At 36.9% G+C, this 24,574-nt stretch overlaps 1 protein-coding gene across 3 annotated transcripts in view; it reads right to left on the bottom strand.

Annotated features, from left to right (window-relative positions):
* Nucleotides 1–24,574, bottom strand: part of SLC44A1 (solute carrier family 44 member 1) — a 194,922-nt gene that overhangs the window by 23,713 nt on the left and 146,635 nt on the right. Inside the window, exons 15-16 of one of the 3 annotated variants that reach the window (XM_021691109.2) lie at nucleotides 22,766–22,846; nucleotides 17,354–19,757 (exon numbers count right to left, since the gene is read on the bottom strand). In XM_021691109.2, coding sequence (XP_021546784.1) covers nucleotides 19,734–19,757; nucleotides 22,766–22,846 — 105 coding nt within the window. In that variant the 3' untranslated portion in view covers nucleotides 17,354–19,733. Of the gene's footprint in view, nucleotides 1–17,353; nucleotides 19,758–22,555; nucleotides 22,847–24,574 lie in introns of those variants that run through there. The other 2 variants (XM_021691110.2, XM_021691108.2) reach the window with 2 other exon arrangements.

Here is a 24,574-nt window from a genome sequence, read left to right as displayed (position 1 = left end):
TTTTTTTTTTTTTTAAGTAAGCTCCATGCGCAACATGGGGCTTGAACTCACAAACCCAAGATCAAGAGTCACATGCTGAGCCAGCCAGGCACCCCTCTTTCCATTTCTTCATCCACATCAGTGGGAAAAATATTAAACTGCCCAAGACTAAGGCAAAAGACCAACAACGAGTTAATATTTACTGAACATTCACTATGTACCAGGAACTGCTCTATGCATTTTACATGTAATAATGTAGTTAATAATCATAAAAACTCTCTTACATTGGACACTATTACTCTACTACATAGGTAGAAAACAGAGGCCTCGAGAGGCTGGAGCCCAAGATCATCTAGCTCCTAAGAGATACAGGTGTGCTTGAATTGGAGCTCATGCTCCTAATTAATCACTGTAATGCATTGCCTTAGGGCAATGTGTGAGAAATATAAACTTCTGTTTTATTTCAGCAACTGTTATTTCGGGGTTTTTTGTTACTCACATCTGGCGTCTGCCTCCTCTCTCGGAGCCCTCCTTTGGGTTGAAATTAATTAGCAAGCCTTAGGTTTGGTCCTTCAGTTAATGACTATTCCACCCATATTTCTTCTCAGGTCTGCTTAGCTTCTAAGAGCCTTGTCCTTTGTAATTTAGATAAACAGGAAGCACTCCCAGAACCAGGCTGATGCTGAAGAAAAATGGGAGATATGACCTAAATGCAGGGAGCAGGTGTAGCAGCTCAGCAAACACATGACGGCTATATGGAGAGCTTTAGTGTGGCAAACAAAGATCAAGGACTTTGGAGGAAGAAAGACCTCAGGTTGAATCCTGGATCTGCCATTTGCCACCAGAAAAACTCCTTAACCTCTTTGTCTCTCAGTTTCCTCAGATAAGACCCACTTTGCACATTTGTTGTGAGGAGTCAAATACACATACACACGTGCACAAGCACACATCTCCAAACCATATAGCACAGAATCGGGCACCCGGCAGGTACCCCTTGCTTTATGACTTTGATGAAGACCAGTGAAACTCCAATGCACTGTTGGAGCTCCAGACGTCCTTGAAGGAGAGAGAAATGTGAAAGATTAAAGGTTGAAAAGATAGTGAGGAAAATAGATTGTGTTATACTTAAAAAAAAAAACCAAACATCTTTTTTTGACTTCTGGGAATTTATCCAGAGGAACAAATACAACTGAAGAAAAAACATAGATGCTAGATTTTCAGAACCATCTCAGAACAGCTAAAACCAAAAAGCCACTACATGCCCACACTGGAGAAGGAAGAACTTAAATGTATAGGGCACAGCTGCTCAGTGAAACTCTGGGTAGCCATTTGAAAGGAGAGGGATTGAGCCCTTGTAGCAGCATGACAACATATTTAGGATCAGGCTTTAATGTAAGTGAAAAAAGGAAGACACAGTGATAGGACATATAAGGTTGCAACTTTGAATATATAACTATAACTATATACATATATATGCACATGTTCATTCCTATGTAGAACTAGAAATAATGTGTACAAAATAAAAATAGAACTGGCACAAGGTGGAATATTTTCAGTATTTTCATATTGCCTTTTCAACAAAAAAAAGCATTGTAAAATGCCACTAGGTAGAAAGTCAATATTCTGTATTTTCAATAAAAGCTACCACAATGAGTACTTCTAGTGCCCAGATCTTGGTTTCTAAATACCAATTTCCATTAAAAGGAACCAAGATTCCTTTAAGACATTAGTGATTATAGAGCTGAGACAGGGCAAGCCCAAGATGAGCCTGGACTATCTGGGTTGTGTCAGTAAACAGGGAAGTTCTCAAAGGCTCATAGAGTCAGGTCAAAAGGATACAGAAGCCAGTATGGATGTGCTCTTATTGGGCAAATGTGAGACAATTGGGGCATAAAGATAATGATGATAGAAAAAAAATTCATACTTTGATATTTATCCAATGAATAAATAAGTGGGAGAGAAGATAAAGTTCTTCCTTATAGCAGAACACCAACTAATAAATGTAGAAGGAATGATGATATTAGAAAATCACCATTAAGGCAAAAACCACAGTAGTAGTTGTTTCAGAGAAGAATCATGAATAGATGCAAAAGCCATGATTGGTTGATGAGAACCAGGATCTTTACATAGTCTCAAAATATCTCCCCACAAGATACTTATTAATTACAAAGGGAGAAATAGCAAATTTATAGTGGAGAGACCAGGAAAATCCACCTCAACCAAATGATGGAAGCTAACATCACCAATAATGGACAAACAGATCTTATGTGCCTCCTGAGATGAGGCACTAAGAAGAACACAACATGAATTCTGTGGTATCTCTGCCAATAATGCATAACTTAATTTAATCATGAGGAAGCTTAGGGGTGCCTGGGTGGCTCAGTCGTTAAGCGACTGCCTTCAGCTCAGGTCATGATCCCAGGGTCCTGGGATCAAGCCCCGCATCAGGCTCCCAGCTCAGCGGGAAGCCTGCTTCTCCCTCTCCCTCTGCCCCTGCTTGTGTTCTCTTTCTCACTGCCTCTCTGTCAAATTAAAAAAAAAAAAATCTTAAAAAAAAAATCATGAGGAAACTTAAACCCAAATTGAAGGACATTCTACAAAATAAATGGCCTGACTCTTAAAAAATGTCAAGGTTATAAATGACACAGACTGAGGAATTGTTCTAAATTAAAGGACATTAAAGACACAAGGAACTAAATGTAATGTGTGATCCTAGATTGGATTCTTGACCAGAATTTTTTTCCATAAAGGACATAAGTGGGACAACTGTAAAAATTTAAATAGTCTATAGAATACACACACACACACACACACACAGAATCAGAAACAGAGAGACAGACAAATATAGAGCAACAGAGAGAGCAAGAGGGACTGAAAATAATAAAGCAAATGTGATAAAATGCTAACATTTTGGGAATCTGAGTGTGAGGTATATAAGAATTCTTTGTACCATTCTTCCAACTTTTCTGTAAGTTCTAAAATTTCAAAATAAAGTTAAATGAATAATATCTACCAGTGTCATTAGTTTTTTTCTTAATTGTGTTAAAATACACATAACATAAAAATGTTACATTTTATAATTTTAAAGGGCACAATTCAATGGCATTTGTACATTCAGAAAGTTGTGCAATCATCACCACTATATAACCCAAAATGTTTTCATTATCCCAAAAGGAAACCTCACATCCACTAAGAAGTAACCTCTTCCCCCCATCCCCCTTCCCCTAGCCTCTGAAAACCACTGTATCTGTTTCCTGTCTCCATGGATTTGCCTATCCTGGATATTTTTATATACAGGTATTCATACAATATATGGCCTTTTGTGTTTAGCATAATGTTTTCAAGGTTCATCCATACTGTAGCATGTATCAGTACCTAACTCCTTTTTATGACTGGATAATGTTCCATTGTATGGGCATACCACCTTTTGTTTTTCCCTTCATCAGTCGATGGATATTAGATTGTTTCCACCTTTTGGTTATTGTGAGTAGTGCTGTGATGAACATTTGTTTACAAATTTTTGTTCCAATGTTTGTTTTTAATTATTTTGGGTATATATCTAGGAGAGGAATTCTTGGGTCATATGGTAATTCTATGCTTGAGCACATACTGACAAACTGCCAAATTATTTTCTATAGGGTCTGCATCAATTTGCATTCCCATCAGTAACATATGAGGGTTCCAATTTCCGCACATTCTCATCCATGCTTGCTATTGGCTGTCTGATTATAATCATCCTGGTGGATATGAAGTCATATCTCACTGTGGTTTTGATTTGCATTTGTCTAATAATACTTAATAACACTGAGCATCTTTTTATGTGTTTTTTGGCCATTTAAAAAATATATTCTTGGGGCACCTGGGTGGCTCAGTAGGTTAAGCAACTGCCTTTGGCTCAGGTCATGATCCCAGGGTCCTGGGATCGAGCCCCACATCAGGCTCCTTGCTCAGCGAGGAGCCTGCTTCTCCCTCTCCCTCTGCCTGCTGCTCTCCCTGCTTGTACTCTCTCTCTGTGTCAAATAAATAAAAATAAAATCTTAAAAAATAAAAAGAAAAAATTTAAAAATATATTCTTTAGAGAAATGTCTATTCAAGTGCATTGCTCATTTTTAAATTGGGTTGTCTTTTTGTTGTTGACTATTAAGAGTTCTTTAAATATTCTGGATACTAGACCCTTATCAGGTATATGATTTGCAAGTATTTCCTCCAATTATGTGGGTGCCTTTACATACTTTTTAAAAAAGTATCCCTTGAAGCCAAAAGTTTTTAATTTTGATGAAGCCCAATTTACCTATTTTTCTTCTGTTGCTTGGGTTTTGGTGTCATATCCAAGAAAACATCACCAGATCCAAGGTCATGAAGATTTACCCCTATGTTCTCTTACAAGGGATTTACAGTTTTAGCTCTTATATTGAGTCTTTGATTCATTTTGACTTAAATTTTTGCATATGATGTGAGGTAAAGGGCCGATTTCTTTTTCTTTAGCTCTCCCTTTTTTTTTTTTGAATGTAGATACCAAGTTGTGCAAGCATCATTTATTGAAAATGTTAAGGAAATGATAAATTTCCTCACTGAATAGTCTTGGCAATTTTGTTGAAAAACAGTTGACAATAGACACATGCTTTTATTTTTATACTGTTAATCCTATTCCATTGATTTCCATTATCTATCCATGTGTCAGTACCAGTTGTTTTGATTACCATAACTTTGTAATAAGTTTTGGAATCAGGAAGTGGTAGTTCTCCAACTTTATTCTTTTTCAAGATTGTTTTGGCAAAATGGAGTTCCTTGCAAAACTCCATATGAAATTTTGAATCACCATTTCTGCAAAAAAAAAAAAAGGGGAGCCATTGGGATTTTGATAAGGATTGCATTGAATCTGTCAACCAGGTTAAGTAGTATTATATGCTAACAATATTAACTCTTCCAGGGGTGCCTAACTGGCTCAGTCGGTAGAGCATGTGACTCCTGATCTTAGAGTTTTGAGTTCGAGCACCACGTTGGGCATGGAGTCTACTTAAAAAAAAAAAAAAAAAATTAACCCTTCCAACCCATGAACATAGATGTCTTCCCATTTACTTATGTCTTCTTTTCATTGCTTTCAACAGTATTTTGTAGTTTTTAATGTAAACATCTTGCACAGCCTTGATTAAATTTATTTCTCAGGATTCTATTCTTTTTGATGCTACTATGAATGGGATTGTTTTCTTCATTTCCTTTTTAGATTAGAAATAAAACTGATTTTTACATGTTAGGAATAAAACTTTAGAAATAAAACTAATTTTTATGTGTTGATCTTATGTCCCACAAACAATGCTTAATTTGTTTAAATCTAATTGTGTGTGTGTGAATTCATTATGATTTTCTATATATAAGATTGTGTCATCTGGGAAGAGAGATAATTTTACTTCTTTCTTTCTAATTTGGGTGCCTTCCCCCCCCCCCTTTTTTTTTTTACTGAATTGCCCTGGCTGGAATGTTCAGTATAACGTTGAATAGAAATGGCAAGAATAGGGGCACCTGGGTGGTTCAGTCGTTAAGTGTCTGCCTTCGGCTCGGGTCATGATCCCAGGGTCCTGGGATCGAGCCCCACATTGGGCTCCCTGCTCAGCGGGAGGCCTGCTTCTCCCTCTCCTACTCCCCCTGCTTATGTTCCCTCTCTTGCTGTCTCTATCTGTCAAATAATAAAATCTAAAAAAAAAAAAAAAAAGGAAAGAAATGGCAAGAATAGGCATGCTTGTCTTGTTACTGATCTTAGGGATTGGTACCTTGAGTCTTTCACCCCTGAGTATGATATTAGCTGTGTGGTTTTCTTTTCTTTTTTTTTTTTTTAAAGATTTTATTTATTTATTTGACAGAGAAAGAGACAGCAAGAGAGGGAACATAAGCAGGGGGAGTGGGAGAGGGAGATGCAGGCTTCCCGCTGAGCAGGGAGCCCGATGCGGGGCTCGATCCCAGGACCCTGGGATCATGACCTGAGCTGAAGGCAGACGCTTAACGACTGAGCCACCCAGGCACCCCAGCTGTGTGGTTTTCATAAACACTCTGTATCAGGTTGGGTAAGTTCCCCGCCTGCTACCACAGTGATTTTTCCCCCTAAAATGCTCAAATCATCAAGCACTCTCTTGCTTAAAATCCTTCAGTGAGTCTCCACTTTCTTCAGCATAAAATCAGGTCCTTGAGCATGGCACACAAGACCCTCAAGATCTGATTTCTGTTGAGTTCTCCAATTTCATGTCCCCACACCCATTCTCTGGGACAGATTCACAGACATGTCATTTCTTTATATACACTGTTCCTTCTACTTGGAGCAGAAACACTACCTCCCTTTTGCAAAAGGTTTCTTTCCCTTACCACATCCCATCTCCCTACCCTTCCCACCTTCAAGTAGTCTCCATGCTGCTCCTGAGTGAATTCCATTAGAGCGTCTGGCACACTATATTACAATAATCTATTCACCCCTTTGCCTTCCTAAACACTGTGAGACTTTGGAAGGCAAAGACTGGATCTCTCATTTCTGTATCCTTAGCTAATATAGGACTTGGTAAATGTCTTTGGAATAAACGAAGACTCCTTTCTGTTTTATTAATACTTAAGAATGTGTCTCTTAAGTCCTAACAGAGGAAGATCTGGGTAAGGATAAAGTCACACATTTAAAGACTCAGGAAGTTACATGTTGGGACTTTATCAGCTTAGCACCTCCAAACCCAAATTTGACAGTCATATGCAGATTAATTTTGCTTTCACAGTCACTTGAATAATGCATACACTTACTTCCATCAAAGAATAATATTCTATAAATCTTGGTGCTTTCCTTTCATTTCAGGTTGCCAGGAAGCTCAAAATATTAATGCCTTAATATGCTGTGACAATTAGTCCTAGAATCTAGCATATTTGTTTCTTCTTGCTTATCCTTTGCTCTTCTATTTTTTTTTTTTTTTTAGAGTTTATTTATTTATAATCTCTATACCCAACACAGGGCTCAAACTCACGACCCTGAGATCAAGAGTTCCATGCTCCACCGACTGAGCCAGCTAGACACCCTTGCTTTTCAATTTTAATAATCTTATTGTATATATGCCTTTTTGGAAAAAAAGTGGAGCATGAATATATAAACATACAAATACACCAAATATATTGCATTATTTCTTGTTAGTGTAGAAGTGCGCAGATGATTAACAATTAGTAGAACAGAGTTACAGCCATTGAGACAGAGTTTGCCTGCAGTTACCTAAACTGCACAGCCATTTTTAGGTTGGGATCTCTTAACTGAAACCAGAAATTGGGTGGATTTCATCTATCAGGGAGTGAAAAACTAAATATTTTGTTGGCACAGAGAAGAATTTTCAGACCCTTAAACTTCTCCAACTAACTCCTTCTTATCATTACAGAAATTTTACATCAGATAGCATTAAGAAGAAAAGGTAAATATTTCTGATATTCAGTGAAGTAGAGAAGCAGAGCCTGGATGAACTTGACCATCCGGTGCAAGCCCCTATCTTTAAATGCAGAGGTGACATGCACCACTCTGAGTGTAGAGCTCCACGATTTCTTTTTCTTTCTCCCCAGATCTAGTTGGTCACCAGGCCTGTTAGATTTCCCCCTGGAATATTCCTCTTCCCTTTCCTCCTCACTCTGAGGTCTCCCTCTTCCTGTCCCAGGCTCCTGACAGCTTGTGGTTCAGGTCTAAATGCACAGGCAAGACTCCTGTATCCTCTCCAGGGTCACAGTCACCTCTCGCTGCATATCCACATGTTCTTGGCTTAGGGCATGCTCAACAAGTGGTGTTCTTTCATGTTGCTGTATGATCACTGCTATTCCTCTGAGTAGAATCTTCTCCCCTCCCACCATCTCTCCTATCATCATCTGGCTAATTCCTGCTCATCCTTCAAGTCTCGGCTCAAGGTAGCTTCTCCTAATGACCCCAATACCTGCCTATGTGCTCCCAAAACACCCTGTTCTCATCCTAACCTTCACTGCTATCTCCCTCATTAGGCTGTGAGCTCCTTAAGCTCAGGGAGTGAATATTTACCACTGGGTTCCAACATTATAAATCTGGCTGACCAGAGGAGGTCTCAGGAAATGCTTGTTGAATTAAAGTGAATATACCTAGCACACTGCTGTAGACATGCTTATTAGTAAATGCATCTGAAATGGGCCTCACTCGTTACATTTTCCACAAAATGTGAGACATGGATCTCACCAACTCCCAGCAGTCTATGCTCTTTTTTTTTTTAAACCTAATCCTTCTAAATTTATTAAGTCCCTCCCATTCCTTCCCCTGATCTTTCCCATGTCTAATTAAAAAAATATCCTTAATCCATTTGGATTTGACTTAGATTTGTTTTCAAACTGAAAGCCAATTGTCCTAAACACCGTTTATTAAATGAACTCTTTCTTTCCTTATTCATTTGAGGTATATCCTTAGTTTTTATGAAATTCTTATAAAAATATAATTTGTTTTGGGAACTATCTCTTCTACTCCATTAAATCTATTGCCATATGGGTTTAGTTCCTATCATTTTATTATACTTACCTAGCTATTTGCTTTTTAATGTGACTATGTTTTTTCATATTAAGAAATTATAGAGGAATATTTTAAACATACAGATAAGGAAAGAAAAAATTAAGTTACCCACAATCCCGCAGAGATAACCATAATTATCATTTGGGTGTAAAATGGGTGGCTTTCTTAGCCGACTTCCACTTCACCACCTTGCCAGATTAACTGACATTCTGCACTCCCCTGTAGAAGGTACTGGTTGATGTCATAGCAGGCTGAATGTTCCTGGGGGCATGTGTACTCTGTTCACAGCCATCAGTGGACTATGCTTAGCAAGAGTCAGGTGTGTTTATTCCAACATGGTATGCCAGGTGCAGTGTTTATTCTAATGGTATGATTATTAATATTATACATATTGATAAAAACAACGAGTATGAAGAGAGTAATTGCAAAGAAAACTAAGTTGAATGCTTTGGAAGGACTATAAAGATACTAAAAATATTACTCTCAAATTATGTGTATGTGAGAATTTTAAACAATGGAAAGAAATTATAAAAATCTGGGAGTCCATACACAGCTGGCTTCATAAACATGTCTAAACTCCTGATCCACTTCTAAAAACCATATTTCATTTATCACATTTTTAGGTCGTTACATTATTGGTGTGGTTAATGCAAAAAAGACAACAAAAAACTTCAGAGGAGTCAATCATAAAAAAGAACTATACCTATGTCAAAGATTAGCCAATGACTATCTACTTGTATTTAAAATTTTTTTTCATTAATAATGATTCTCTTCATTCACCAAATTTTTCAATTAACCGATTACCAGTTCTTACAGAATTGCATCTACTGTACCTTCAGTCATTTAAAAATGTATAAAAATATTGATTTACATAAATGAGATTAGGCTGCTTTATCCCTTTTTCGAAATTGACTATAGACATTATGCCAAGTCATTAAATATTACACATTTTTAATACCTGACCAGTCCCTCCTATTAAAGTTCTAGTCAATGCTTCCTTTTATTAGACATGTAAAACTATGTACCTTCTTGATTTCCTCTTTGGAGGACTGACAGAAAACTAGCAGTTCAGTCTTATGCTCATCCTTGGGTTTCTTATACAGCTAATCTTCTTTTCTCAATTTTCATTTGCCTTTTATTTTTAATTTTAATTTTGTTGTTAAGTTGTTTTATTTTGTAAGCTGCGAGAATCCTTCCTGGCAGATGGACAGTAGATCAAACACAAATGCCTAGTATCCTGTCTCCAAGTGTAAAGTTATATGATGAGTATAAATAGTAAAAACGTTTTTGTTTTGCCTTGAAGGCAATTCTTTACTCTCGCCTCTCTAGACTGAAATACTTGGCCAGGGAGCTTATAACTATCTAGAAAGCTTTAAGACTTTTATTGAAATTGCTGATAAGTCCATGAAATGGTCTAATAGCTTAGCTTTGCATTTTCTGAAAACCCAAATTTAATTGAGGTGCATCTTCTAAAGTTATTTTTCTCAGGATTTGAACAGTAAATGCGTAATATCAAATTAAAGGCACAAGGCTCTTCTTGCTTTCATTGCTACTTGCCACAACTAAAAAAATAATGTGAAGAGGCACTGATTAGTTTCACAGCACTTGATCAGAAATCTAAGGCCAAAGATTCTCGTGCGACACTGGTTTCTTTCTGAATCTTTCAACGCCTGTACGAGCTTTAAGCTATATAGCTATTTGAAGCTCAGATTTCAATCCTAACTTACATATTAACCTAGAGTGCACAAATAGTATTCTTCCTGAAAGAAATCTTATTATTTTCTAAAATTGGAAATCGAATACAGAGTATACTTTCCACAGCCAAACAGAGAAAAAAAATTCTGGGTACCTTTTAGGAGATGTGAGGCTTTTCACAGGCTCTTTAATCACTGGGTGGGCTATAGAACAAGAAATTGTGTAAATCTGCATCAGAACCACTGAAAAAAAGAATTAACAGTCCAGACTTATCAATATTCTTCAGTATGTCAAATACCTCCAGTATTTGAGGATGCCTCACAAATGTTCTATAACAACTTTTGGCAAGATGGTAGAGATAAACATCTGGGGCTATGATCTGGGCATTATTCACATTTACTAAGGAAAAGCCGTCTGTACAGCAGCCTCTCAAAGTCCAAAATAAGGAAACAAATTAGGAGAGGTTTACTGGTATTACAAAAGGTCTTCCACTTATGAACATCCCCTTCCTTATTCCTCAGTATCATTTAAAATACAATCCGTTTTAAACAAGCTTGATTTTTCCAAGCTTTAATGGGGCACAGCCAACTGCGTAAATGAGGGCATACCAGTTTCACAAACTCACTAACTCAGCACAGATCTAGGCTGCAAGTTACGTGCAGGGCACAGTACCAGGCAAAAGTGTTTTCCATTGTAAACCTTATCCAACAGGCTTTTTTCTACTCTACTTATGACTTAATTCAGTTGCAACCTTAGTATTCACAGGGCAACTCAGACTCAAGCCTGGTTGGGCAGTGGATGAACTTTGTACTTCTTTAGTCTATATAGCCCTTTTATATTTTGTACTTCAAAGACCCTAGGATATGCTAGGAGGGGCTAGAAAGGAAGAGCTGGGAAATTTTAGGGCACCCTTGCAGCATAATGACCTAATCTGAAGGCAAAATGTTGCCCAGGATCACTTTCTATTGAAGAGTAGAATATGCTGCCCCAAAATATGACCTGTAGGATTTCAAAACATTTCACCCGCAAAATTCCATTTTGGTATATTGATCATTTTGAACTGTAGGTACTTGAAAAATAGCAAATGCAGGAAGAGGATTTCTCTGAACTCTCCTCATCTGCCTGAAGACAGATCCTCCAAAAGAAACTCAATTGTCATCAACTCCCTTCTTGGGAGGTTCATCAACCAGGGAGAACTGATTTATCACAGGAGACAAGAAGTCAACACCACACCCAGGAAAACTCTCTCACAAACTATCTTACCTCTCCTTTATTCTTCTCAGGGCCCACTCATCTTTCTTAAAAATCATCTCCTCTCCCCTAACAGACCTACCTCACAGCCCCTTCCCCTTTCCTAGTAAGATGGTATTTAAGCTTGAATTCTAACCCGTCTTGGTGGGTTACTCAATTTTCCTTGGGTCTTTCCCATGTACACATGAGGTATACATGTTAATAAATTTTTGCGTGTTTTTCTCTCATGAATCTGTCTTCTGTTATGGGGGGGGGTCTCAACTAAGAACTCAGAAGGGTAGGGGGAAATTACTTTCCTCCCTTCCACTACTATTAATCACCACCCTGGGCATGGGGAAGTGTTCCAACACAGTAGACAATGACATTCTTTCCTATAAAATTTTATTTATTACATAAAAAATTCTATACATTTGTTAGACTAAAATACAGTTTTCATTATATTTCTGGCAACTGAGTCAGTACACAGAGAAAACTTAGCATTGGATCAGCACTTTTTTTCTAGTTCATATTTCTGCACAAGAAAAACATTTCAAAGCTCCATTTCATATAGGCTCAATGTACTCTGAAGCCAGATGGAATTCCATCCAATTCAGAGCTCTTGGAAGTTAATTTCCCAGCAAGATTTGATAATTCCAGAAAGTTAATTGCTTAATATACATATTTTTAAAGTCCTCTGAGAGCATAATGCTCTGTCTGTAAAGTCTGCACTGTGTCAATAATGACAGTCACAAAGAGTAGGGCTACAACCGTGTCTGTGGGGCATGTTCAAGCACCTACATGTTTGTTTCCCCACCTGAATACAGTGTAGTAATGCTGGGATAAGGAAAAGCTCACAATAACGCTAAGGTAAAGGATCCCGAACTACAGAATTCATGGAAGGCTGAACTGTGATCCTAACAGTTCATAATGGACAGACAGGACGTGATACAAAAATTCATTTTGACACTATGAAATAGGATGCAAATGGTGAAAGAAAATGACAAAGACAAAAAAGGCATCAGGTTGAGAAATATGCGGCACCGTGACGTATTTCTCATGCTGGATCACACAGCAGTGAGCAATTCGAGACACACTGATGTGTGTTTTCTATTCATATCATCCCATACACTGGGCTGGGCCTGACACTGGATATAAGGCTCAGAGCCTGAGAGATTAATAGCAGGTCCCTGTTGCACTGACTCATCTTAAAGCTCGGCTGCCTATTCTAGGAGCTCTATTCTAAACTCCCGAAGTTCAGATGGGCTGTGCCAGCAAGTACTTAAAGTTGGGCCTTTGGTCTTCAGAAGATACGCTTTTGTCTTTGGTTGTTTCCCCAGAGCCCCTGTCATTTTGTTAGGTGCCCTCCATACTTTTCTCCCTACTTTTTTGTTTGTGGGTTGTAATGTTTTTCCTCCTATAATCAAATCAGCCAACAACCCACTGAACTTACGTCATTGGGTACAAGACCTGTTTGAAGTGCATTCAGTGGTCAAGAATATTCTGAGACAGTAACATTGAAACTTCTTTTCATTATGGAGCTCCCAGTACCCTTTTATAGGAAGAAGGAAGTCAGGAAACCTCAGCAACACAACATAATCTTGTTGCACTAAGGCAACACAGAAGAAAGGTAACTTTCCCTATGCTAAGTCTCCGAAAATCAAAACTAGCACAAAAACAAGAGGAGCCAAAAAGAACTTCTGATCACAGACTACTGGACCCCAGAGGATGGGGAAGATTTCCTTAAGAGCCTATGTCTCACATCATCAGCCCCCAACGCTGTCCTATTATTGTCTCATTCCTGTGAGGTATCTAACACAATTTATGAATCCTGGCCTGATGATCAATGGTAAATAGAGAGAGTGCTCACATTTTCTAGTGGCAGGTAGAATGGTCCGTGGGATGCTGGCTGGAGCTTCCTCTCAGTTCCGTGCCCATTTATTCAAGTCTTCTTTTCAGTCCTTACTTTTACTCACACAGAATGATTTAACACAAATTCCTGAAAAAAATAACTAACTCAAACTACATTCCAATCAGACAGGATGGGTGGATCAGATTCAGATGTGAAGATCAGAACATTCTAAGTTATACACGTCTACAACAAAAGGAATATCAAATGCAGATACTTACACTGGACTTAGGCCCTTTTTCACCCGTTATGGGAATTTCCACCCACGGTCTCTCCATTTGCTACTGTGGAAGGTTCATTAAAGCTCTTCTGAGGTGTGGGGTGGGGGAGGGAGCTGACTTTCCTCCTTTCTTCTCCAGCCAGTTATGAGATTCCCACTGCTTTCTTCAGCTTGAAAATGTAGGCAACGGTTTGATGTCTGACTACAAATCATGACTCACTGGAATCAAATCTTAAAAGACTTTTAAACTCCTTTAAGGATTTCTGCCTGCTCTTTTAAGGGCCCTGCGGGCCCTCCATGTAGATGCGGCACCCTTACCTAATAGTAAGGTTGAGATGTGAAAAAATCCACATGCTTCCCTAAGAAGCTGAGGTGGATGTGGGGGAGTGGAGACACAGTCTCATGGGCAGAGTGGCCAAAGTCTGCTGTAGTGGGGACTAGAAAACACTCAAAACAAAAAAATACCTCCCTGATTAAAGTAGGGAGAAAAATAACTTTTGAATTCCCTTTCTCCCCCCCCCAATATCTGCCCCTCCAACGTTCCACTAAAATGTTGTGAACTATACTGAGTTTGCTAATTTCTCATCATCTTCAACTGTTCTTGGTCATGATGACATACATTTTTAGACAGTGATCTACTGATAACATTTGTCTTATCTGAGCAACAATAAAAAATAATCAAGTGTTTTGGTAGATGGATAATTGTAAGGATTCCTTCCTTATTCACTTCTTAGATTTTCTTGTCCGCTGCAAATAATTTGGTAGCTTGCCAAAATCCCTCCCCGACACACACCATCACACCTCCAAGGAATGAAATCTTAAATGTCTTGAAGATTTGGTGTTGACCATTTTCTTACTCCTTCATATTAGTGTGGTTTCTATTTCCAAAGCTAGTACTAAATGAGAGTCTTCAGGTTATACAAATAATTCCAAGTTAGAAGTTGGTTAGTACCATATTAGAAGTATTTTTAGTGGAGGCCTAATCACTACTTTATTTCAAAACATGTTATCAAACCAACTTTAGAGGAGCCTTTGATTTGTGTGCATTGGACCCTAAGAGGATGGTGGGGTGGAGGCTGGCCCTGAAATTCTATTACCATTTTAAATGTTCATAAATGTGCTATGTGCATATGAGAGAAAGAGTCCACTGTTTTCATAAGCTTCTCAAAGGGGCCCATAGTCCTCTCAAAAGATTAAGAATCTGCTTATGAATATCAAATATTAAATTCAGTTCTTAGCAAATAAAAGTGAAAATTTTCCGAAACATTTGGGAATTACAATGTTTTCATATTCAGCTAGATCTTTCTTGACTAGACTTTGAGTAACCTAAAGGCTTTATTATTCTGAATGCCCTGGCCTGGAGTATTTATTCCTCAGGAAATCATTTTAGTTATAAAACTGAGTATCAAAATGGAATAAAATTGCCTAATATTTTGGTTCCTAATAATTTCATATCTTTTCCACAAATTTACTAATGAATTCCTTTAGAAAATATCAAACTTAAATCCTGTCCATGTAATTTACAAAAGTGGTCATTGTTCATGCAATACTGAAACTGAAACATTTGTCTTTTTTTTTATGCATATAAAAATCATGAAGATGGGAAGGAAGAAAAGGTACTATAGTATTTCTATAGAAAGGTTTTCCACAGGAATTCTCAAATTTAGAAACTTTGCATTGAAGTTTTCTATAAGAAAGATATTTTAAAAGATTTGAATCTTGGATTAAAATTTTCCTCTTAAAATGTGGAGAATAAGAATTTGGCTCACATTTATGAAATCTGGATGGGGAAAATGTGCTATTTTAAATTGACAAATGTATACAACATACTTAGTTTTTTGTTTTGTTTTTGAAGTTTGTTACAAGCTTACAAGCGTCCTGCTTTCAAAATTTAGGCTATGTGCCACTAATCAAAGATGAGCTAATTCCAAAAGCAGTCACTGTATCTGAACAGTGCCTACTTTTCAAAAGGGCTAATATGCATCCTTAGTACACAAAGATACATGAATATGCATTTAAAGCAAAAGGCAGTCTATGCTGTGAATTTATAATACGCAAATCTCTGCTTTATGTGTATTTACTTATGAACCTGCCATTTTCCAATATATATTCACAGACCACATCTTCACAACTCTAGGCAAGCCCTTATAGCACATTCCTATCTGTCAGATGGAATATATGAAAAGAATACAAAAATTAACTGTGGCAGGTGAAAGCCTCCAGACTCTCAGGATTTTTTTTTTTTTTTTTTAAGTAGCAATAAAAAAAGCAGTAGAGAACTTACTGAAAGGTGAAAGCTTAAAGACTTTTCTGAAGGTAACTTCTCACAGGCTATGTTAAGGCTACTGGAAACTCCAGAAATTCAGATGAGAAGGTTACTGACCAAAGATAAAATAAAATGCTTAGGTCACCATAACTGGCAGCTCTGGTTTTGGAAATGACCCCATAGTCCTATTTTGCAGGTGGGGTGGGTTGGGGTGGGGATCTCCGGAACTGGCCTTTATTAGCTAGTACTGTGCATGGTGGAGATGGTTGAAGCTTCGGGGGCACTGATATGGTCTGATATTTGGTGCCCACAGTTTTGGTGGGAGAAGCATCATCACTCTGGTATAAAGCAGCAGCTTAGGACCAGGATAAAGGAAGGGGTCATCTCTTCACTAACCCCTACTGGGATGAAATCCTGAAACTGCCCTGGAAAGACAAGGGCCCTTGGCAGATACCAAGGTCAATGGTATTGGAAATCAGCAGCTTAATGTCCTCTGCTGAAAAAAGAAAATACAAGAGTAAGGGAACATCTCTACAAAGAAAAAAACTTATCTCCAGCATAATTTTGAAAGAGACTCAGTGAGTGCCTCCTCCCCAACCATTATGGAAAAAGTTTGGGGACCAAAACACAGTTAAGCTACTTACATTGCAGTAACGTAGGACTTAATCATGCTATAGGATAGGATAAAAGCTCTAATCCTAAACATTAAGCATTGCATTAAATGGTTTAAAGGAACAACCTGCTTTGAGCTCTGCTCATCCATGTAAGGATTATATAATCTCAATGCCCTAGCTAAATTCCTAATGTTTACCTAACGTACTGGTTAGGCCTCCCGTAGAAGATAGGTCTCTTGGATTTACACTGAAATATAACCTTTTTCCTTCCATTTTATATTACAGCATCACTGACTCTTAAGGCAGGAGCCTGCAAAGTCTAATCATGTGCCAGAGCCTTTTGCTGATGGCAGAACCCACAGTGATACTCTGGTCACCACGATCACCATTTACACTAGTGGACCGTAACTGTACTCTGGAGATGTCAGTACTGAACACGATTTTGAAGATCCACCACAGAAAAAGACACAAACCACAACACAGAGTCAATGGCTTATAAAATTATTCAGGTCACCACGTATCACGGATAATTTTTGTTCTTCACCTATTCTTCTCACTTGGGCAGAAGATGGGAGGCAGTGAGCGAACAGCAATAAGGCAGCCCAGAGCTAGCTGAAGAATGACTCGCAATGAATGAAAGAGGCAGCAGGAATATCCAAACATAACCTCAAAACATTGAAATATTGTTAAAAAGCCTCTGTGAGGCTTTATAAAATGTATCAAGGAATGAAGCTCATATGAAAGTGATATTCTATATGTTAAATATCTCTGTGTGTGTGTCTCTGTAACATATATATGCAGAGATGCATATATCTACTTACATGGCACACACATTTACTTAGGGAAAACAGCCTGGCAATTAATTTGGAACTCAAATGACATGGTTACACATAGATCATAATTTCTAAACACAAAGTTAGTAGAACAAAATTTATTTGTAAAACAGGACCTGTTATATAAAATGGCACACAATCAAGTTATACAAAAATACAAAATTTCTTTCTGATTACAGTTCTAGTTGCAATGATAATTAGAAAGCATTCCTGGTGACTTCCAAATAGCTGAGATTGCGAGCAAATGGAACAGGGGAACAGCAAGAGTCCGTGATGCTGGGATGTCCAAGTGAGTAGAACCTAATTTCCAAATTCAAGACTTCCATCAGGTCACTTTGGAGGGACATCTCCTAAAATAGCTAGCTCCTAGAATAGAATGTCTTCTGTTCTGATACTCATCTTCCAGACTTTTTCCAATCCTAAATTTAGTTCCCAATGTTTCTTAATGTCCAAAATCTGTGTGGCTATGAAACAGAAGGTATTCTGAATTTTCTTACATGATTTGCTCTCTCATCTATTTGGATAATTGTTAGTTACATCATTATATTTATTCCATTTCAAATGATACAAAAAGAGTACAATGAAACTGTCTGGCAATGTTAGATGTTAACTTCTGGAGAATTATTGTTTCAAAATAGCTATTCTCACAATGTTGGTTTCCCAGTTCTTGCCAAGATATGAGCTCTTAACTGTGTGTGTGTGTGTGTTTTTTTTTTTTTTTTTAAATCCAAACTTTTTTTTAAAATTTTTTAAAAAATAAAAAATATTACATGATTTTTAAAAAAAAATAATGTATTTTTTAAATTTTTAACTAACTAAAGTAAAAAAAAAAGAAATATAAAAAAAAAAAAAAAAAAAGAAGAAAAAATACAATTTACCTTTTGCAGCAATTTAAAGGTCTAACCCTTTGAAAGCAAGCACATGAGCAAACCGCTGTTTATTAAGCCCTAGTGACATTAATTGAATGCATTTCCATAATACTGGTCTAATTCACTATCTAATTCTGGTAAGAGGCAATGCTTTCTTTCAAAAGATTCTTCTTCCATGGAATGATAAAATGCTGAGGCTTTTTTTTTTTTGTACAGAGCCTGTATTTAGTGCAATAAGTTTAAAAAATTTGCTCTGAAATATTTACTTTACATTAACAAAAATAGCTTTTTTTAAAAAAATCGTAACAAAAAGGAGTTATCGCATAAACAGATCATGAATTATTCTTAGCAAATTACACTTTTTTTTTCTTAAAGCATTCACCATTACAATAAGCAGAACAATGGAATATTAGCCATTCATATCTGGTAAGCTTCAGGAATAAAAAAGAAAAACAACGAGAAACAAAAAAAACCCCAAACCCATTCCCAAACAAAAAGAATATTCAACACTTGAGGATCAAAACATAACCAATTCTTTAGTTAAACATTGTAGAATTCTGGATACTTAATGAATTGCCAAGGAGAGGAGCACCTGCCAGTATGCTTTCAGATTTTACAGCAAACATTTGAATAAAATGGCCACTTAGCCTGAAGCCACTTCAGTTCCTTAGAAGCAGAAGCCCAAGCACTGGAATTGGCATGTTTCTCTCTCCCCTTCTTTTTTTATTCCTCCCAACATTACTTAATCTGCAAATCAATACATGGAAACTTAAAGGCTAAAGTTGCTGGGCGCCCCAGCTTTCCTTCAAATCAGGCACACCAATCTGTGGAGGATGCTACTAAAGTAAAAAATGAAAGAAAGACAAACTATAAGAACACAGTTTGCATAAGAAAGATTATCTACCCTTTTCTTTTTAACCTACTCTCTTATAGAAGCTTAGGGTAAACCACAAATACCTGAGGAGTTGGTTACTTTTTAATGTCGGCTGACAAATGCATGAGCTATTATGAAAATTCCCATATTGAGTCCACTAGTATGTTTCTAAAAGTAAAATGACATGGCTTCTTTGATTGGGGAAAAATGACTGGAGTATCTCCTTATTTATCTGAAAGCATATGCCTAGTCTCACCGGCTAGGGCTTATGCATCAGTAAAATAAGACCTTGATTTTTATGCACACATCAGGGAAATCACCCCTGAATAAACTTTAGACAGAGAATTCGGTACAATCATTTTACCTAATTTAAATAACTAAAGTTAAAATCTCCTCTAAGTTATTAAAAATGTTAATCAGATATGAATCTTAACATTTCCATTAAGACAATTACAATTGAAAACATTAAATGACGGCAGTTGCCTTGTAAAAGCCACCCGTATGAAAGGAGTACATGTTTGACAAAAATAAGCATAAAAAAGGTATTAAATCCCTGTTCCTTTTCTCTGATTTTGGCTGATTATGTGTGTGTGTGTATATACATATACATATATATACACACATACATATACATATATACACACACCCACACACACAAATACATAGTTATGTGTATATATTGTTTGGAATGTCAATGGGTTCCATAACGGTCGGCTAGGTTCAAGCAGAACTTGCTCCCGAAGCCTAGAAAACAAAGTCATACAGAGTACAATCTTAGACAATTACCATTAAAAGGAGATCATGAATGATGTTACAAATACATAGATGGTCACAAGCGGCAACAAAGCAAAATGGACTGAGAGCCCTTCTCCCCGAACGTATATTCCAGGGACTGCAATTCCTATGAATATTGAAAGTCACACTTCCTTCTGGGTCATCTTTGAGATATGCAGCGAATACGTCTCTGGCCTATGTTGCTACAGTGTCCAGGTTTTTTCTCCCTTTCCTCTATAAATTCTTTCCGGTACACAGAGGGCCGGAAAGTCTCTTTCTTAAACTTCTACATCACATTTGATCAATTTTTCTAAAATCATTTTCAAAGATGTATAGGATGACCTCACAAACCTTCAAAGTTTCCTTAACTAGTGAGGTTCTCTCAAAAAAAAAAAAAAAAAGAAAAAAAGAAAAAAAAGGAAATAGTCCAAGAGGAAAACTGGAAGTCCTTATGTTTAGTTCAATGATCCCCTGTCAAAAGGGAAATCTAAACCATCATTTTTTCCTGAACATTATTCTATAGGCTAAAAGTAAACCTTAAATTAAAATATCCCATTAAGAAAGAAGATAGACCAGTGAACTTAAAGAGCAGGTTGTATAGATACAACAAAATAGGTATGATGCTTTCACAGAACTTTCATCTATGGGAATAACATGTGAATTAAAACAAACAAATACAAATAAGCAATCCTAAATTATACCAATCCCTAAACTTTAGTGAGGAATTTCTCAGATAATTATTTAGGGACACATCCAAGATGGTGGTCAACTGTTACCATGCTAATGCAAAAAAGGGATAAGAATTAGAGGTATTGATTATGCTTAAAATATTCAACTACTCTGTGAACAACATCTCAACTTCTCTCCTGGGAACTTTTTAAAACATATAAAACATCATTCTCAGGGATCAAATGCTATAATGTCCAAAGCACCAGAAGAACAATGCACGTAAAAGATATATTTTGGGACAGAGTGGAGAGTTTTGTCATTAATCTGCAAGCAATGAGCTGATGAACAACATAAAATAAAAGCAAAAAGTGAATGAAGATTTTAAAGCAGTGTTTGAGTTAAGGGACATTAATTTAAAACTGAAAGCAATATTAGGGGAAAAAAATCTTTCTAAATTCTTCACCTCTGGTAGAATGCCACATAACTTGGGCAATTCTCCTAGTATTATTACCTATGAATTGGGGTTTGGTAAGGGAAGGAATACTTGCATTCTGGTCTACCACAATTTGTCTTTCACTAACGGATAATGCAGAAATACATGCCAATTCATAGTTCAAACTAAGCTAGTCTAGACCTCCACATATTTCTCCCTTTTGAAAAATGATTATTACTGACAAATGATTTAATAGAAGTGTCAACCACTAGAAGACAGAAAGTGGTGGGGGGTAAGATAGTTTACATTTTAAGACTTTATATTTTACCTTTTTAAGTTATAGGCTAGGAACCTTATTTACTGAACAAGTAAGATAAGCCAAGAGCGACAAGAAGAAAGCCTTCCTCGTTTACCCATGCCACCAGAAGGTTGGCAAGAATCTTTACTGTTGTTCCTGTCAGCCAGTGTCAAGTAAGGGGGATACAGAAAGAAAGGGTAGGGAAGGCAAGTAACCAGACCGGGGGCATTGTTGATGGTACCCCTTGCCCACTCAATGCAGTTCTGGCTGATGCATGCTTAAAACTAAGAGTTTTAAGCTACATAATTTACTTACGATTAGAGTGATCTCTACCTTGGGAACTAAACATTGAGGTTTGACTTTATAATCATCAGTGTTATTAAAAGCAACACCAAAATAGGGCCTGGAAGGGGTTATGGAGGAAAAAGTTTATATCTAAACATTCTGCTGAGGCTTTAATTTAGGTTGAATATGTAATTATCTTGCATATACATATAGCCTCCCTTCCCCCTACCTTAAACAAACCCATTCCTTTACTCTTATATACTTAAATGGGCTTGTTTTATATTATGTATTTCTCAAGATGGAAACCTATGAAATCAACCACTTATTAAACTAGAAAGAAGAAAGAAGAGTCTTCATCTCACACTTTTGGACATTATGTGTGCAATTAGAAGATATGTTATTTAAAATGAACTGTTTAAGGAGGTAGGCAATTATATAATATTTTGAAGTCACATGCTCTTTAAGAACAATACATTTGTAAAATAGGCAGTAATTACACAAACATATGTGAGAGACATCTGTCATTATGCAGAGGTGAGAATATCTGTGGGAAAAGCAACTCAGGATTCTCTTACACTAAGTTTCTTCTTGTCAAATGAAAGTAGAGTACTTATAATACATATGTATCACTGAGCAGAGATAATTTATCCTTCTCACAATTAAGCTGAGGCTAGACAAGACCAGGTTGTCTTACTGAGTGGGAATGTGAGTGTTGATGGAAATAACCTTGTTTTCTACTGAAAAATAGCTTAAGAAACAAAGAAAGTACAATCCAGGCAACAGAAGAAAAAGCGAAGGATAAAAGACAGCAACATAAACAAACCAATATTTAAAAAGTGGGGGATATGAATTTTAGCAAGTTGAAAGGAATTATTATCACCTTCCAAAAATGACAAAAATCAAACTGTCAGTTTAAGTGTACAACCAAATGTTCAGTCTGATGAAAACCAAACACTGACAGTTAAAAAGAAAAACAACAACAAAAAACCAAAACACACCTCCCACCCCAGAAATGGCAATATTAGTTTAGGGACAAAAATAGCCCCTTCCCCACCATGAGCACTGAAAAAGACGCTGTTCCTTTCAGCTTACTTTTACAGAAGGTGGTCTCAGTTGTGACAAGAATTCTGCCATCCAAGTGATGGGTAAACACACAAACAGAAAGAGCAGTACATCCTGTGTGATACAGATAATAACAGCTTCTCCCGAAGAAGTGCAGTCAGTGAAGACAGAGAGAGAGAGGAAGTGAAAATGAAACTCTTGGAGGCCGGCCACCTCCTCATGTCCACCTACCATCGGTTTTAGCTCTCTGGCATCAGCAACGCCTCCCTTACCAGCTTCTTTCATTGCTTTTCTACTGTTTTCCACAAACTCCTGCAAAATATGGACCAAATGGCATAAATTCTTAGGTCCTTTCAGATTGTGGTTGGTAGATGAATCCTAAGGAGCGTTTACATTTTTGGATTCAATGTTAGTAAAGGGATGGCCTAAAAACATAGCAATAAATAATATTTAGTATCCTACACAAGAGCTGCTAAGTTTGTGTGGGTAGGCTGCAATTTGTCAAGATGAAATCTTATTTCCATCCATTCATTGGGACCATTGCACTTAGGTTCAAAGAGAGAATGTTACTTCTATTTGGAAGAGAAAATACCTAACTTTTTTTTTTTTTTTTGAAGAGGACTATTTTCCCATAGATTATTGTTTTATTTGTTGTTTTACTTCTTCTGTATCAAGGTTAAACGGAACAACAAGAGCATTTCACTCCAGAAGACCTCTCTTTAAAATAACCCTAGAAGGTAAAAGAAAGCATCGATACCACTAAAGTCAAAATACTGTTTTTACCAAACCATAAATAAGCTACTTAAAAAAAAAAGTCTATCTGGCTTTTTGAAATTACTCCATAAAGCAGGAAGACAGGAAGTAACAACCAGAATCTATGGTCAAAAGTAGCTAAAATGGGATTATGCCCTGAAGGAAACAATTCCATCTTGTCAAAGTTTACGGAGCACTTCTCCATTAAATATCCTCATTATTTTTACAGAAAAAACTAAAAGAAGAAAAAGTGTATTTCTTTTACTCAGCTTTGGATCAGGTGTTTAAAAAACAAAAACAAATACTTCTTTTTTTTTTTTTTTAAGATTTTATCTACACCCAACGTGGGGCTCAAACTTACAACCCTGAGATCAAGAGTCAAACGCTCTCCTGACTAAGCCAGCCAGACATCCCCAAATTCTTCTCAATGCCTTAATCAGAAGGGAGATGGAATGCTCACAAGTCAAATTCCATCATGAAAACAGCCAGTTAGAATTATAATTTAGACGTTACGAAAATGTCCGAAATTTAGTTGATGGTGTTCTCAGTGAAAGAGATAATCAGTACCAAATACGCCAGTTAAATCATTTGGAATTTTTGTGATTGGAAAAAAATCTATTTATAGACACATTTATTTTAGATTTAACTAGATAAAACATGCTCCTGGAAGAGGACTTGTTATCTCAATGTCTAATGTTTAGTCTTCAGTGTTACCCACTCTTCAAATAGGAATATTTCACAGCTTAATAGCAAAGTCCTATTATTAAGAAGTATCCTTAATTTGGTAGAATTTGACATTGATAACAGTATTTGAACCATTTAAATAGGATGTCTAAATTTGTAAAAAATTTCTATAGAGATTCTAATATAGGAAAGCTGCAGAGGCTACCTAACTCTAAAGAATCTGAATGTAATACCTGTGTAAAGGTTCGGATCTTGACTAATGGAAAACAATACAATCATGGGTCTGTTAATCTGTATTCATTACGAAACACCTTCAATTTGGCCTGGCATACTTAGGATAATGAGTTTTAATGGGGCTGACAGCAGTAATATTTGGAAAGGTGATAGATGGAGAAATACAGGCAGGTACTACAACCTGGGACATCTTTGAACTCCACTTTAGGAAAGGGCACTTAGAACATCGGTGGTCCAGTGTTCCAATTCAAGGGCTAAAATTCAGGTTGAAAAAGTCAATTCTAATCTGTCTAACTGCAGAGAGGGAGGCAGGAGTCTGAAATAATGTGAACTCAGGACTATTAATGGGTATTGCTCCAGCTAGGTGTA

Source organism: Neomonachus schauinslandi, chromosome 13 (assembly GCF_002201575.2).
Source record: "Neomonachus schauinslandi chromosome 13, ASM220157v2, whole genome shotgun sequence".
NCBI lineage: Eukaryota > Metazoa > Chordata > Mammalia > Carnivora > Phocidae > Neomonachus > Neomonachus schauinslandi.
Note: the sequence above shows the minus strand (reverse complement) of the source record. Positions and strands in the feature narration are given on the sequence as shown.